Source organism: Pempheris klunzingeri, chromosome 19, assembly GCF_042242105.1.
Source record: "Pempheris klunzingeri isolate RE-2024b chromosome 19, fPemKlu1.hap1, whole genome shotgun sequence".
NCBI lineage: Eukaryota > Metazoa > Chordata > Actinopteri > Acropomatiformes > Pempheridae > Pempheris > Pempheris klunzingeri.
The window spans coordinates 2,302,509-2,317,144 of NC_092030.1; the positions used below are offsets into that span (position 1 = coordinate 2,302,509).

Consider the following 14,636-nt stretch of genomic DNA (forward strand, 5'->3'; position numbering starts at 1 on the left):
TCGACTCAGCCATGACGGTGTGTGTGTGTGTGTGTGTGTGTGTGTGTGCACAAGCCATGCTGCTCATATTGACCTTTGTTTCATCTGTGCACTTATGAAGTCCAACACATATCCAGCTGTGGGATTTAAACTGCAACAGCTGCTGGAGTTCTGCTAATTTCACCTGTGAATAGATGGAGTGAATATGTTGACAGCACTGTCAGTAAGGTTTGACCTGCTTTGAACATCTAAGATCCTGATTTAAAAAAAACGCAGTCACAATGGCACAAAGGTAATGCCAGGTCAGAATGCTACAAGGATTCACATCAAATGAAAGTGATAGCCCTCGGCTAGTTGTGCTGATGCTTCGTTCCATCTGCCGTATGTTATAACATCCTTATTAAACTTTCAGCGCAGCGCTGCAGGCTATGGATATATGATGCTATATCCAAAGTAGAAATACCCCTCATTTTATTGTGTTTGCTGTGTATCAAAGTAATGAGGTTTTTTAATACAGTATCTTATAATACCTGAATACAGCTGGATGTTACTGATCATTCCCTCGACCATGCAGTAATATCATCTTGCTCCTGTTTACTCTAAACCTCTGTCTGTCTCTCTCTCTCCATCTTTGTGCCACGAGTGTCGAACTCAATGAGTCTCGCTCATCCACCCAAATCTCTCTGCTCTGACTTTGTCCGCAGGCATTAGGATTTTTTTTTTACTGTCAACCTCAGATGGACTGTAAATACGATGACATGGTAGCTACTTTGTTCTGAATCCCTGTTCTCTCCCCCTCGATCCCTCCTTTTATCCACCTTTCCTCTCTGCACCATGTGCTCCTGTAGATTAGAGTTGGCATTTGCGCTCTGAATATCCCAGGTGTTGTAAGCACAAGTGCATGTCTCCAATTGTCCTTTGTCTTTTGACAGACCACAGCACTGAGGTGTTCCCCAGTCGAGGCCAACATAAGGTTAACAGAAGGCAGGCTTCAGCCTAGCCACCAAGGAACTGTAAGCTAGCTTGGCTTCACACGCTAGCACTCACACTTTTACTAATCTAAATCTCTAACCCCCGGTTTTGTCTTGCTTAGTAGAGCCAGACAAGGAGTTTTTGGAGGCTTTGCCTTTTCTTTTTTAGTTGAACATCGAGGGAAATGTGCTTTAATAGCCTGCAGCCTCTTTAGGTGTCTTTCCACACTCAGGTTTTGATTGGCAGCCCGGGGCTCAGGCAGTATTACCATAGTTATCTCACTACAACACATGCCTAACAGCACTCACAGCCACCAGAGCTGTCTGTCACGCCTCTTAACTTGCAACCTATAGAGTTCCCTCATAAAAGGGATAAACATGCAAACAGGGGTTGTGTTGGTTCTAGAAGAGTCACAAACTTTAAGGGGCACGGTGAACTCGGTCGCAGCTGAAGGTGAGACAGAAGCAGTTAAACTAGAAGTCATTGATGATTTCTAAAGGATACCAATACTCAGAGTTTATTGTCCTGTCTCATTATGACTCCATTAATGGTATTGGATGTATTATTATTTCCCCAAAAGGGTGCAGATCTGTTTTGAAATGTTGAGAGCGAGGACAGAGGAGCTCTGTCTACAGTTTAAGAAAGAAGTATGCTGTGTGCAGCATTCTTTAGTTGCTTTGATGATTAAATTGATTGCTCCCCTAAATGAGAGTGTGTGTCTTTCTGTGTTATTCAAGTTCCAAGTTCAAATATGTGACATGTGCAAGTGCATGACACAAACATTTATTTGATGTTTAACTTAACTGTTAACAGTTTAAACTTTAAAATGAACCCCTTCATGATTCATTCTGAGTGGGTGAGGAGTTCCACATGTCGATATAGCATCATGGTGATCTTCCTCCGTCTCTCCTTCAGACTCCCATGGGATGGATCTGTTTGCGGTTGCAGTCCACGAGTTTGGTCACGCCATCGGCCTGGTCCACACCTCAGCCATGGAGTCCATCATGAGGCCGTACTACCAGGGTCCCGTAGGAGACCCTCTGAAATACGACCTGCCCTATGAAGACAAGGTCCGCGTCTGGCAGCTCTACGGTACGAGGAAACACCCATCCACTGCTCTGTGTTTGTGTGTGTGTGTGTGTGTGTGACAGAGAGCAATTGATGAGCTCTGTAGGGAAAGGTTATTGATTAATGAAAGCTTGCATTGAGTTAATTGGACCTCTTTATGGCATATGACCTTATCACATCATTGCCTGATATAGAGAGGAGCTGTGTGCAGCGGAGAGACTAATGATCTTGAAGACAAGAATGAAGTGCAGGAAAGAATGCTGAGGGCCAAGACTGCGAGGGAGGGACATGAACCAAACTGAATTAAGAAAGAGCACAGACACTAGCGTAGGAGTAAGCGTGGTACAATAAGATGAATGTGTAGTAATGCTGAAGATGAGGAACAGAACTAACAAATCAAAATCAGCAGCACGTGTAGCTCCCAGTTTTTTGACTCACAGGGTAACAGTTTAAGTGGAATTACAAAAAATAGAAAACAAATTGGTCCACGTAAATTTGCATTTATTTTTTTATTTATTTATTTGCAAACTTGCATAAATTCATGTCTTTAAATTGCTTGTTTCCTCTCACAGGCAGTTGCAAGACCCAATGAAATCAAACTCTCTTTAATCATATATGCTCCCCAGGTGTCAGAGACTCAGTGTCCCACACAAACCAGCCAGGGAGCTCCTCCCAGACGGCCGAACCCCCTGTCCTGCTGGACCTTCCTGAAAACAGATCCACTTTCCTGTACGTTTGATATCTGGTGTCCTTCCATTGCAACACAAAGAACTCAGCTGTTTGTGAAATGATCCACATCAGTCCACTCTTCATCAATAATGCTTCATCGTCTCCTTTATATTTTCTTTCCTATTCTGGCCGGTGGTTCATTCTTTTCCAAGCTCCCTCAGGTCCCTAATCTCTCTGTCCACTGCTTTGGTGAAGATATTGGAGCAGAGGCTGTAGTAAATGTCCCCTATAGAGGAACACAGAAAGGCAGTTAAGAATAAAAAAGACCCTCTAACAGCCACTAAATCCACAAAGCGTGGAGCAAACCTGCAGCCTGTTGAAGCCAACTCAACTACCCTACCCACGACCTGAAATGTTTTTATATTGCATATTGTTAAACTATTAATGATATAAAATGGATCTAGTGATGGATGTTACAATCACTTTACCAGTGATTGTAACTGTTTGCTACTCTAATCATTCATCCATTACTTTTAGCCATCTGATTCAACCACTCTCTAGTCTTTCTGCACTCTTGTTGCACCACATGAGGCTCTCGTATTACAGCTGGATGTGTTTTTGTTTTTTTTCTTCAAATCATAATTTCTGTTTTATCAAATTAACTCCTCAACCCTATCTTCTTTTCACTCACCCCCTGGCATCTGCAGAAGTACCCTCTGGGGTGCAAGTACCCACGCTGGGGAACTAAAAACATATAAAAATGTTAAGCGTACCTCACACACAGGTCAGTGGCTGCTCATCTCAGGAGTGTGCTCACAGTGTGCTCAGCATGAGTGCGCTCAGTGTCGTGGCAGTGTGCTGGTGCAAAAGGCTGATGGATCACCACACTAAGTAGGTTTCCTCTCTGCCCACCATGAAAACAAATTTCACAACCATGTAGGCATTCGCTGATCATTTAGCCTTACGTGGGCAGAGAGAGAGACTTAATGTAACACTCAGAACTATCAGAGATAGTTGATGGAGCATAAATACGATCAGTTAATATGTGCGGGTGGATATTTTTGGGCAAAGAGTGCTCATTAAGGCAATTAAAATATGATTCATCCAGTTGACAACTTTGACGTGAGGGTGGCACTATAACTTGTTCTAAGAACCGTGAATAACAAATTGTCCTTACAATCTGTTCAGTGCTTGTAAATATATCTCACTCTTGACCAAAGACAGACCAGCAGACTCTATAGGTGCAGCAGCGCAGTGTGCCAGTCAGACCACACAGCATACAAACCGTTTTTCTAATGATTGCTCCCTGCAGGAGCCAGGCCGGCTCGCTACAGTATCTCTCCCCCTCACCAGCAAATGTCTTATTAATATTGTCTTTATTTGCTGGGACTGTGGCTCGTGTATGTCTGAATATCATCGACACATCGACTAGCAGGGCATAAAAGATTTACATAGCGAATGTCAACTTGCTACAGTAACTAACCTCATAGATTTTGATATGTTAATTATTAACAAATGCAAACAGACCTTAGTTGCTTTGCCGGCGTGTTAACTGTCTCTTGAATTAAAAGGATCAAGAGAGGGCAGCTTGCTTAGGCAGTGATCAGGCTGTGCTTCAAACTACACTGACAGCAACACCCAATGCTTGCTGACCTCCATGTATACACTCACACTAAAATACAAAAACTCAGCAGCAGCTTTAAACCAAACAGACACACAAAGGCTTCTTTTCCTCATTAAAATCGTCACATCACTCATTTTCACCACCTCCGTCTGGTGGTGTTGCATGGAAAAGCTGGATGATGCTTGACAAGGGTCACAAACGCTGACCACTAGGCAGAGGTGTTGTGTTAATAGAGCTCTGAATGGAGATCTTTGTTGATAATTCGAGGGTGGCCTCCCACTCACAGTGGCAGCCCTGTGGTGCTAATGGCTTCATCATTGGCAGGCCGACCACGTCAGTGCTTTAAATCACATAATAACCCCGGGGATAAATGCAGTGGGGGACCTCACCGTGTCCGCGTGATCGTATATCACCCAATGTTTAGCCTATTTAATTGAAGGAAACACATGCACATGCATGCACACATTCTCTCAATAGGGGAATGCAATTATCACATTGTTTTATTTATGCAAATGACTTTATTTGGTTTTGCTGTTTTTTTTCATGAATGCATACCTTATTAGAAGTAAATATATGAATTTGACTTCATTGTCTTCCATTCCTTTTCCTGTTTAACAAACAAAATGTCTCTTCCTTCCCCTTTCTTTACTCTGTTCTGTTTAACTTTTCTTTCCTCCATCCTCCAACTTTCCTCTCTCAGGCTGGCACGAGATGCCCCAGACAGATGCACCAGTCACTTTGATGCTGTGGCCCAAATACGGGGGGAGGCCTTCTTTTTCAAAGGTATTCAAGCTTAAAAGGAGAAAACGAGCAAGAAAGACAAGCAGACAGGCAGACAGATAGAGAGTGACAGTGAGAAAGAAGAGAGAGAAAAGAGGTGAATGGAGAGGAGATAAAGTGAAAGAGTATGGGACAGGGGCTGGGCACAAAGACAATGGTGGCTCCAGCGATCAATAGAAAACCAAGTCATGTGTGGCTCCCCGGGCTCGTGTCACAGACTCACACACCATCACGTATCCTGCAGTATGAACAAAGTGGTCCCACAGGGCCCAGACTGTTTTGCTGTACACTTATTATCTGCTAAGCTTGAAATGGATCTTTTTGGCTTATTAGCCAGCATTGCTTGTATATTTATAAAGCAAAAGAGCTTTCATAAGCAAAACATGCAAGATAAATTCATATTGAAAATTATTTATGAAAACATGATGTGTATTGACTGAGGGCCTCCTTCCTGCTAATTTGTTATATTATATTTGTTATCTCGACCTAAGCACCAGGCTAACCGCCATACTTCCCAATGCTCTTTTCCACAGGTAAGTAAAGGTAGACAAATAAATGGAACAAGGTAACAAAATCACTTTAATAGTCACGTTGACGGTTATTACAGACATAGCACTCTGTGTCATAGCTAAACGTGGCTTTTCTTCTAATAGTCTCCTACAGGATGTCGTGAAGAGGCTCTAACCACTTCCTGTCTGTCACAGGGAAGTACTTTTGGCGGCTAACTCGAGAGAAGCACCTGGTGTCCTTTCGTCCTGCTCAGATCCATCGCTTCTGGAGGGGCCTTCCACCCAACCTGGACAGTGTGGATGCTGTGTATGAGAGGCCTGGCGACCACAAAATAGTCTTTTTCAAAGGTAAATCCCTCTTATCTGATTTCAGGTTTCCCTCAGCGTCCATTTGGCTTCTTGCTACTCCATTACAAGCACAAATGACACTGATGTCTTTCTAAATGTTTCCGTAGTAATTGCGAAGTTATATTCTATAAAGGTTTAATTTCTTCCTCCCTCTTCAGGTCTGAAGTACTGGATATTTAAAGACAACATCGTGGAGGAGGGGTACCCTCGTCCAATCAGCGACTTCGGCCTACCCATGGAGGGAGTGGATGCAGCTTTCGTTTGGCTGCACAACGACAAAACCTACTTCTTCAAAGACAACCACTACTGGCGCTACGATGACCACCTGAGGCGCATGGACCTGGGCTACCCTAAAGACAGCACGCTTTGGAAGGGGCTGCCGCCACAGCTGGACGACGCCATGAGGTGGTCCGATGGTGAGTGGCCATAAAAATCAACATTTGGGGTTTTTTCACTGATCATTTTACATCAACTAACAGAGTTGCTAAGTTCTCCATCAGTAGGAAACTACTTAAAATGTGAATACAGGTTTATAAAGCCTTCTGTGGCTCTAAAGGGAACTGTGAAAAGCCATGGAAAATTACGGCACTCAGGTAAATTTAATTCGAAGTTGGAGACTTTACATGAAAAACTTTATAAGAAAAATGTGCTGAAGGTAATTGTTGGCGTGGAATTTGGCAGAAGTGAACATTATTTGGGCCGGCAGCAGCATCTGGCAGCTCCTCTTCTAAAGGCTGTAAACAATTAGTTTAGCTTACGTGAGCATAAATCCCATCTATGTTATTACCTGCAGATAATGTTTGGAAGCTTTTTCTGGCGCTAATGATCATTTTTATCATTCTTTTACGAATAACAATGTCGGAGAAGTATTTTATCATGCAGGGAACACTATAAATGAGTGCACATAATATACACATCCTCACAAAAACTCATACAGCTATATGGGCTCTTTGCAAATATGATATGTATGGACACAAAAACAAATAATCAGTGAGCCATGAAAAATGTGGCTGTGGCTGTGGTTATGGAAAAGGAAGTGTAGATGTAGCGTGTTCAGGTGCCTGCAGGGACCTTTAGGATGCGTGATGCCCAAGTTTCAAGACAACAAACTTTTTAGATTACAGATAGCGAGTCTGTCTACCAGAAGGAGGCTGTAAGACTGGAATCTCAGCTTGCCAACAACAGCTTTGACCTTTACACTCCAAACACAGCGGAGAGCCATGTTGGGTGTTATGAATCCTGAAGCTGGTCTCCCCTTATTAATCCATGCTGCCGCTGTGAGCGCCCTGAAGTCGCTCAGATTCACGGGGGGGGCACACTAAGATGGGATGATCGCTAATCTAATCAAGGAGGTCTAACAGAGAAGGTTCCTCCTGCATTAACCTCTATAGATCTGTCTTCTGATAGGCCTGTTCCTGCTCCAGGATAAAACAGACGTTTGTCATTTGAGCAGCTGAGCAGTCAGTAAGCTTGCAGTTGTTTTTGTAAAGGATCTGAATAAAAGGTAAATAAAAGAACTGCTGCTCTTTACTCCATGCATTTTACAGTCTGCCCTCAGGCAGAGAGCCTCATTGCATCAGTCCTCACCTTATCTGCATCAGCATCATCATCCTTAGTCAGCCCTCCTATCACCATCACAGTCTCCTCTCTCTCTCTCCCTCCCTCTCCCTCCCTCTCTCCCTCTCTCACACACACATACTCCAGCACACATGCCATATACTCCACATTTCACTGACTGAACCCTGCAAATGTGCAAATGACAGATGAGACCAACAGACAAATAAGCAACTGTTTTCTAACGTGATGTGAATGATATTTACTTATTTATCTTTATTATATATCAGGTGATCGTATGTCTGTGCTGTTTTTACAGCTTGATTTGCTGCTTCCATGTGGCCAGTGACATCTTTAATACTGCTTTAAGACTCACGCTTTGCTTTGCTTCCACCTGCAGAAATAAGAATGATAATATGTTGGGGCCGTCTACAGTCAGTAAATGATTTTACAAACAAATGGTTTCAGCTTGATACGGTGGATGTTCGCGGCACTTCTCTGTGGCTGTCTGCGTGTTAGTCTACATTTGTACACATCTGTCCCTGGTTGATCCACATGATTTCTTTGGTATAATTTCTCAGTGTGCCAGTTGGGGTGAACTACAGAGAAGAGGCAGCTGAGATGGTCATTAAAAAAACATTATTTAATCATGCAAATCTTGTAATCATCCTCAAGCTTAAGTGGAACACAAAAATGAATATTGAAAGTGATTATATGTTCTAAGCATTGGCATCCAGTATTCCAAATCACTGTGTTTTCGCAGTTCTTCTGTTTGAGCACTTTTCTCCTTGTTATTTCGGCCTCAGATCTGGCATGCACTCCCCAGTAGCCTTGCTGAGAATAAAAGGTATTCATCAGGCTCCCAAGTTGTCTGTACTCATCTCCTCTTTCAGCTTGGATAGTTTGTTAAACTTTGATGCATGAGTGCCGTCCTCACACAGACTTAACTAGTTCTGATATGCAACAGAGCGAGACCCGACGCAGACCTTTGTGTCTCCCACTGTTCTGTCCAGCTGTAACAGTGTTCTCAGACTCTCTGAAAACCTCTGGCCATCCTCGACCTGACTCTGTCACTCTGTTGTTCTCTTTCTCTGGAAGCTCTTTAAAGTTGGCATCTTTCAATGTCATAAAACTTTCAGTATCTCTGCCACTCATCACCCTGAGGGGGATAACGTATGTGGTTGTGTGTGTGTCTGTCTGTCCGTCCGTCCGTGGCTAATCTCTAAAACTACTGGACCGATCAGCCTAATATTTTCTGTGCATGTCTGTGCTCGTATGACGAATTACTCTTTGCAGTTGCAACTTTTGAAAGTTTTTTATTGACTGTTAATATCTTTGTTGACTGCTGACCCCTGACTCATCCTAACTGGCCTGTAGCGCCCGCAAGTGATCAACAGCTGCAGAGCAAAAGGCATTCGGCTAGGCAAAAACAAGCCTCACCTAGTCTGGTGCAAGCCACATTTTGGCATTTCTCATGGCTCAAAAACAGACATCCATGCAAAGGTTTAGCCTGGTTTTGCCATCTGTTAATATCCATCAAAGTAATACACGATACGACAAGAATAAATGCCAGTTTCTGTCATTTTCTGACTGTTTAATAACTTTATTGAAACAGTTTTACAACAAGTTTAAGATACCGTGTTTATACAGCTTGAGTCTGCAAACACAGCAGGGGGACCAAAGGCTGTAATAATCCATTAGGTCAAAGCATGGCATGTTGGCTGGACTGTATGAAACACTACAGGGCATTTCATTCGAAACAATGGACACAGGAAGTGGCGACCCTCAGCCAGCCAGTCACAGACAGACAGTAGCTCTTACACGGCTGCTATTTTTCTATTTTAAAGGCTCATTATTACAGCGCTGTGTTCGCTTGTGATGCAGCAGTGTCAACAATGCTGCTTATAACATTCCTACTACAATTTATACACCAGTTAATCCTCTTAGACCAACACCTGCTGAGCTCCACTTGTGAGAGAAATGGAGTGAATTTGCCTCCAACCACCAACATTAGGAATAATATTGTGGCTTCCTTTTCTGGTGGGTGTGACTCCTCTTCTTTTACTCAGTGCTGTGTGCCAGCACTCTGTCCAACCTTGACCTTATTCAGCATAGTGAACTACAAGAAGTGGTGCAGCAGTTAACTTCTTCAACATGTGCTCTTGACCCAGTGCCCACTTAGTTGTTAAAATAAAAATCAATAAATGCTTTCAGCTGCACGGTAGATGATGTCCTTGAGCTTGTTAATGCATATCTACTCTCTGAAATCTTCCCCGCAGGTCTCAAACATGCTATCATAACAGCATTGCTGAAAAGAGTCACCTCTGTCCAGTTGTTTTTGAGAGCTACAGACTATTCTCAAACGGTTGTATGTCGACAGTTGCGCATGTGTCTGGATCGCTGCAATGCTCTTTTTTTATTGTTTTTAAATCTATGAATGTCTTAGTACCTTCCTGGATGCTGAATACCTACCAGATAGGTGCCTTAGATTATCAAGTAAAGGTCTCTTCACTATTCCCAGAATAAATTCTAAATCAGTTTATGGCGCTTTCATGCATTATGATCTTTTTAATAATAGTAATAATAATAGTAGTAATAATCAAAAGAATACCTCCTTTTCTTTTAGGTTTTTATTTTGTGTCATTGTTTGTGTGAATGTTGCCCTTTTTTTTTGCAAATTGAGGCTGAAATGTGACATAAATAAGTTTGTCTTGACTTGACTTGGCAGACTGTGGCCTGCAGTATGGGAGTGTGACTGTGGCTCTCAATGGCCACAGCTAAGACTTCTGGGTCCTTCTCATGTATAATTAAGCTGTTTCCAGAATATCATTCTAGTCTGTGAAACGAGGAAGAAGCGTCGGTGCCAGATGGACAACAAGAGTATCGTCCTCTGTTAGCTGCCACACATTGGCTCATAGTTTTTATGACACATGGTCAACCACTGACCCAGAAAGTGACAGTGAAAAACCATCACTGATGACCTTTTTCATGCATAAATAAATCCATCAATTAGAGTCTTTGATTGAGCAGTTTAGTCAGAGGGAAGACTTTGTTTATGCAGGAAACATAAAAGTTCTACGTCAAAGGAAAAAATATTAGTTCAGGTTTCTTAGACACTGTGTGACATAAGAAATACATTCACGGTGCAGTTCCAGATCCAGATTTCTTTCTTTCTACACACACAGAGCAGATTAGCAGGATATTTATATCAGCTCTCAGAGCGATGACACCTGCCTTTTGTTGAATCATTCTAATGAACAAACTCGGGCAGTTTGAAGGCAGCAGCTACATCTAGTACGAGAAGCATTAATGGAATATTCCTGAATGTCAATATAACACTCAAGATAGCAGGTACATTCACAGTAGGTCTGAAATAATCATTTCATCAATATCATCCATGTACAAATAACGCTATCAGGCATTTATCGGACTGACTATTTGAGTATTCTAGTTGTCAACAGAAATTGGATCAGTCATTAGAGATAGCCCAAGGTGATACTCACCAACCATGATACACCAACAAAATGCATCAGTTCAAATGTGAATTTAGGTTATATTATTCAATTAGTGTGTGTTGATGCATGTATTCCTCCCCTCCTATCTGTCTCCTTCACCTTGCTTTTAAACCTTGTCCTAACCTCCCCCCTTTCCCCCCTCGTCGTTCTGTCAACGTGGCTGGCTTTCCAGGAGGTAATGTGATCATTACTGGAGCATGTCACGCCTCTTCATCTGCCACATCAGTAATCTTTACAGACTATGTGCATCTGTGCCGGTAAAACAGTCTGGTCTTTTACCTCCTGTAAAATGTCTAATGCCCATTAAACCCACACATATACATGTGTGTGTGTGTGTGTGTGTGTGTGCAAAGATGGCCCTGTGTAATTATGTGTTGCATTAGCATGACATTGCACAGGATGAGGAGGGAATATTAGTGTGTACTGAAAATGGAATTAAGAAAAGGAGAGAAGTGATCAAAAAGGACCGTTTAGAATCCACCCTGTTGGTGGATGTAAAGAGCGTGATCACATGAAACGTTTAAATATATTTCGACAGACCACGTTGCATCTACAGTTTTCTCCAGCAGCTTATTTTTTTAAATATTTCTTTAATAATCTCGCTGTGACTGAGACTCGCTGGCTGAATAGGTGGAAACTTGAGAGCCTGTTTCATGACTTGATTCAATCACTGTGCAGCATGGGGACGTGTGGAGGACAATAGCTTGAGACTTAATGAGTCACAAAATATGAAATAAATCAATAAGGAAACTGTTAAGAAAATCCTGAATGATATTAAAAGTAATGAATATGACATTGCCTTGAGAATAAAGAAAAAAAAAATCTATTCAGAATCTATTCAGCTTCAAAATATTATGAAAATTGATTTGTATGAAATGACCTTTTTAAATGGGCCAAAACATTTACATTTATTGCAAAGTGCTTGAGTGAGATTTGCACATGAAGCAGTCGATGTTTGTGTGGATCTCATTATGCTCGATCAGCCCATGTGTGTGTGTGTGTTGTTCTGGCAAATCCAAGCAACATGTGCACACCCTGTGAACTCAGAAATTCGAGATGTGCTTTGAAAAGTTAAAGTAAGAGTTATTTTGTTGTCGTGCTTTGTCTGTTTTTGCTTGTTTTATCTATCTGTCATGAAGCTCTTGCAAAGTCATACTTGCTGAAGATAAACCTTGTAGATTTCACTTTCCCGTCATATTTGACACCTTCAGACTTCTCATAACTGCATTTTGTGATAAAATGTTTCAAGGCAAACTTGAATAAATAATCCACATCAAATAATTTACGCAAATGCGTGTTTTCACATACCCTGAAGAAGAAAATGTCACCCACGTTTGAAGCTAGAAATGACTTTGAGGGCCACATAAATGGAGAAATGACAAAAGATCAGTCTTTGCCGTGGGACTAAAAGGGTATAAGGAGATAAGAAGTGTGATATAAATCTGAGTTAAGTGGAAACATATTAATTCCATTTTATGACTGCACAATTTTTGAGATTTTATTATATATGATAATAATTTTGTCTAAGAAAATGACAGCTCAAAATGATTATACCGGCTCAGTCCTGACATTTCCTTTGAATACAGAAGGGCCTCATCTAGAGTTGTTCCCCAGGTACTGAGGAAAGGTTGCCTGCTGTTCCTAAGCAATTACAATAGGTCAAATGCTGAGGATGTATTACCTTCCCAAAAGGATTAATAATGTTTGCTTAATCTTGTGTTGTTTTGGCAGCCTTTACCGAGCAAATTCCTCCACCAGTTGGCTGTACAGATTAGGCTTTGATAAAGCACTTGTAGATGTTCAGAACTGGCAGCAAAACAACTAATTAGCAGGATGTACTGAGTCCTTATTTCAGGCCACGCTCAGCGGGAGCAAACAGCATCACCTGTCTCTCCTGCAGCAGCTCGCAGCTCAATGTGTAGAAGCTCTCTTCCCTGTCAGGTGCTTAGAGGTCTGTGTTGTGTCTGAGCTTTCGCCAGCTTCAGAGGTCCTGCTCCAAGCTCTTTGATGTGTGTGTGTGTGTGTGTGTGTGTGTGTGTGGGAGCAAGCCAAACGTAGAAGAGGATGCAGTCCCAGCAAAATGCCCAATACCAGGCAAAGACACATAGAAATGCATGTATGTATGTATATACAAGAACGCACAAATTCACATGTATGCACACCTTTAGACCAGGGGACTGAGGCCACTTCAAAGCTTTTAGGCTGCATCTACGAGCCGGGGATAAAGAGAAAACAGTGAGATAGAGGGAGGAGGGGGAGAGGAGAGAGACATTATGAAAATGTGGTGACAACTGATGGTGAACAGTGAGTGAGGAATCACAGATTTAAGAGATGGATAAGATGTATGCTGAGAATGAGAACAAAGCTGGAGGGGAAGCAAAAATAAGTTAGAGGAAGCGGCGAAAGAACATCTATATTGTTAGTTGTTTCTCGATAATCCTGCTAATGTATTTATTTTGCTGCATCCTACTACTTGATTTGCATCCTTGTTGCATTTTAATCTGGCCCCTTAAGGCCCTTTCTGAAATCCATTATTGCAAAATAATGGGGGTCTGAAAGAGACTTTAAGGGAAGTTTGTTCTGTTCTATGTTACATACACTGATACCAAACCTGTGTCCTCTCTTTCCAAAGGTTCATCCTATTTCTTCAAGGGGAAGGAGTACTGGAGGGTGCCGGGCAGTGACATGGAGGCGGAGGCAGGATACCCCCGCCTCATCGCTAAAGACTGGCTTCTGTGCACCGAGATGCAGTCAGACTCTCCCGACACAGAGCCCAAAAGCACGGAGACGAGAGGCAACGTGCACCATCACCCCGACCACGCAGAGAATGGATACGAGGTGTGCTCCTGCACCTCTGACACCGCCTCGCCTTTAGGTGCCCGCCCCTCCCCGTCCCCCCTGTGGCTGCTGCCACCTCTCTGGACGCTCTCGCTGGCCCTCCGCTCTGAACTGCTATGATGCCAAAGCACGGGACAACGCTCTCAAGCTGGGTGCAGAGAAGAGACTCTTTGGTGGAGGGCCAGTGGACACGCAGACTAAATGAAAAAAGGGAAAATTTGTTCATATAAATATGAATTGGTATGTTTTTGCTATTATTTTGCTGTTATTTATTTCACGTCATTTGATGGTCCTCTGAAGCGCCTTGCAGTTTGGGTAGTACATACATACATACATACATAGTACATGCATACACACATGCATACAGACAGACAGACAGACAGACAGACAGACAGACAGACATTATTACATTATCATACTAGAGTAAATGTAGTCATCAAGCCACTGAGAGTGAACATGCTAGTACTGTGGTATACAAATTGAGTTAAATAGAACTAGAAGTTCTCTCTCTTAGTTTCTTGAATGACTGAACCGTCTCATCTTTGATAGGAAGCTAACTGAGTGGCTGTTCAGAAATATGTTCATATGAAATACATACACACATGTATGTACGTTCAGACATACAATACATATAAATACATAGGTACATGTAATACAGCAGTATTTTAACAGCTCCTGTAATGGTTATTTTTTCCATGTACAACAAGTTTACAGCAATAATGAATGGCATCCTGAGATGTTGATATGTAGACAGATGAATAAATATAAAGGTGCATTTTT

The 14,636-nt window shown here is 42.2% G+C and overlaps 1 protein-coding gene across 1 annotated transcript in view; it reads left to right on the forward strand.

Annotated features, from left to right (window-relative positions):
* LOC139218997 (matrix metalloproteinase-17-like) overlaps positions 1-13,976 on the forward strand; it is a 72,193-nt gene extending 58,217 nt beyond the window's left edge. The window contains exons 5-10 of the mRNA XM_070850761.1: positions 1,867-2,043; positions 2,646-2,748; positions 5,013-5,095; positions 5,797-5,949; positions 6,108-6,365; positions 13,651-13,976. Of these exons, the coding sequence (XP_070706862.1) occupies positions 1,867-2,043; positions 2,646-2,748; positions 5,013-5,095; positions 5,797-5,949; positions 6,108-6,365; positions 13,651-13,976 (1,100 nt within the window). The remainder of the gene's footprint in view (positions 1-1,866; positions 2,044-2,645; positions 2,749-5,012; positions 5,096-5,796; positions 5,950-6,107; positions 6,366-13,650) is intronic.
* The last annotated feature ends 660 nt before the right edge of the window (positions 13,977-14,636 follow it).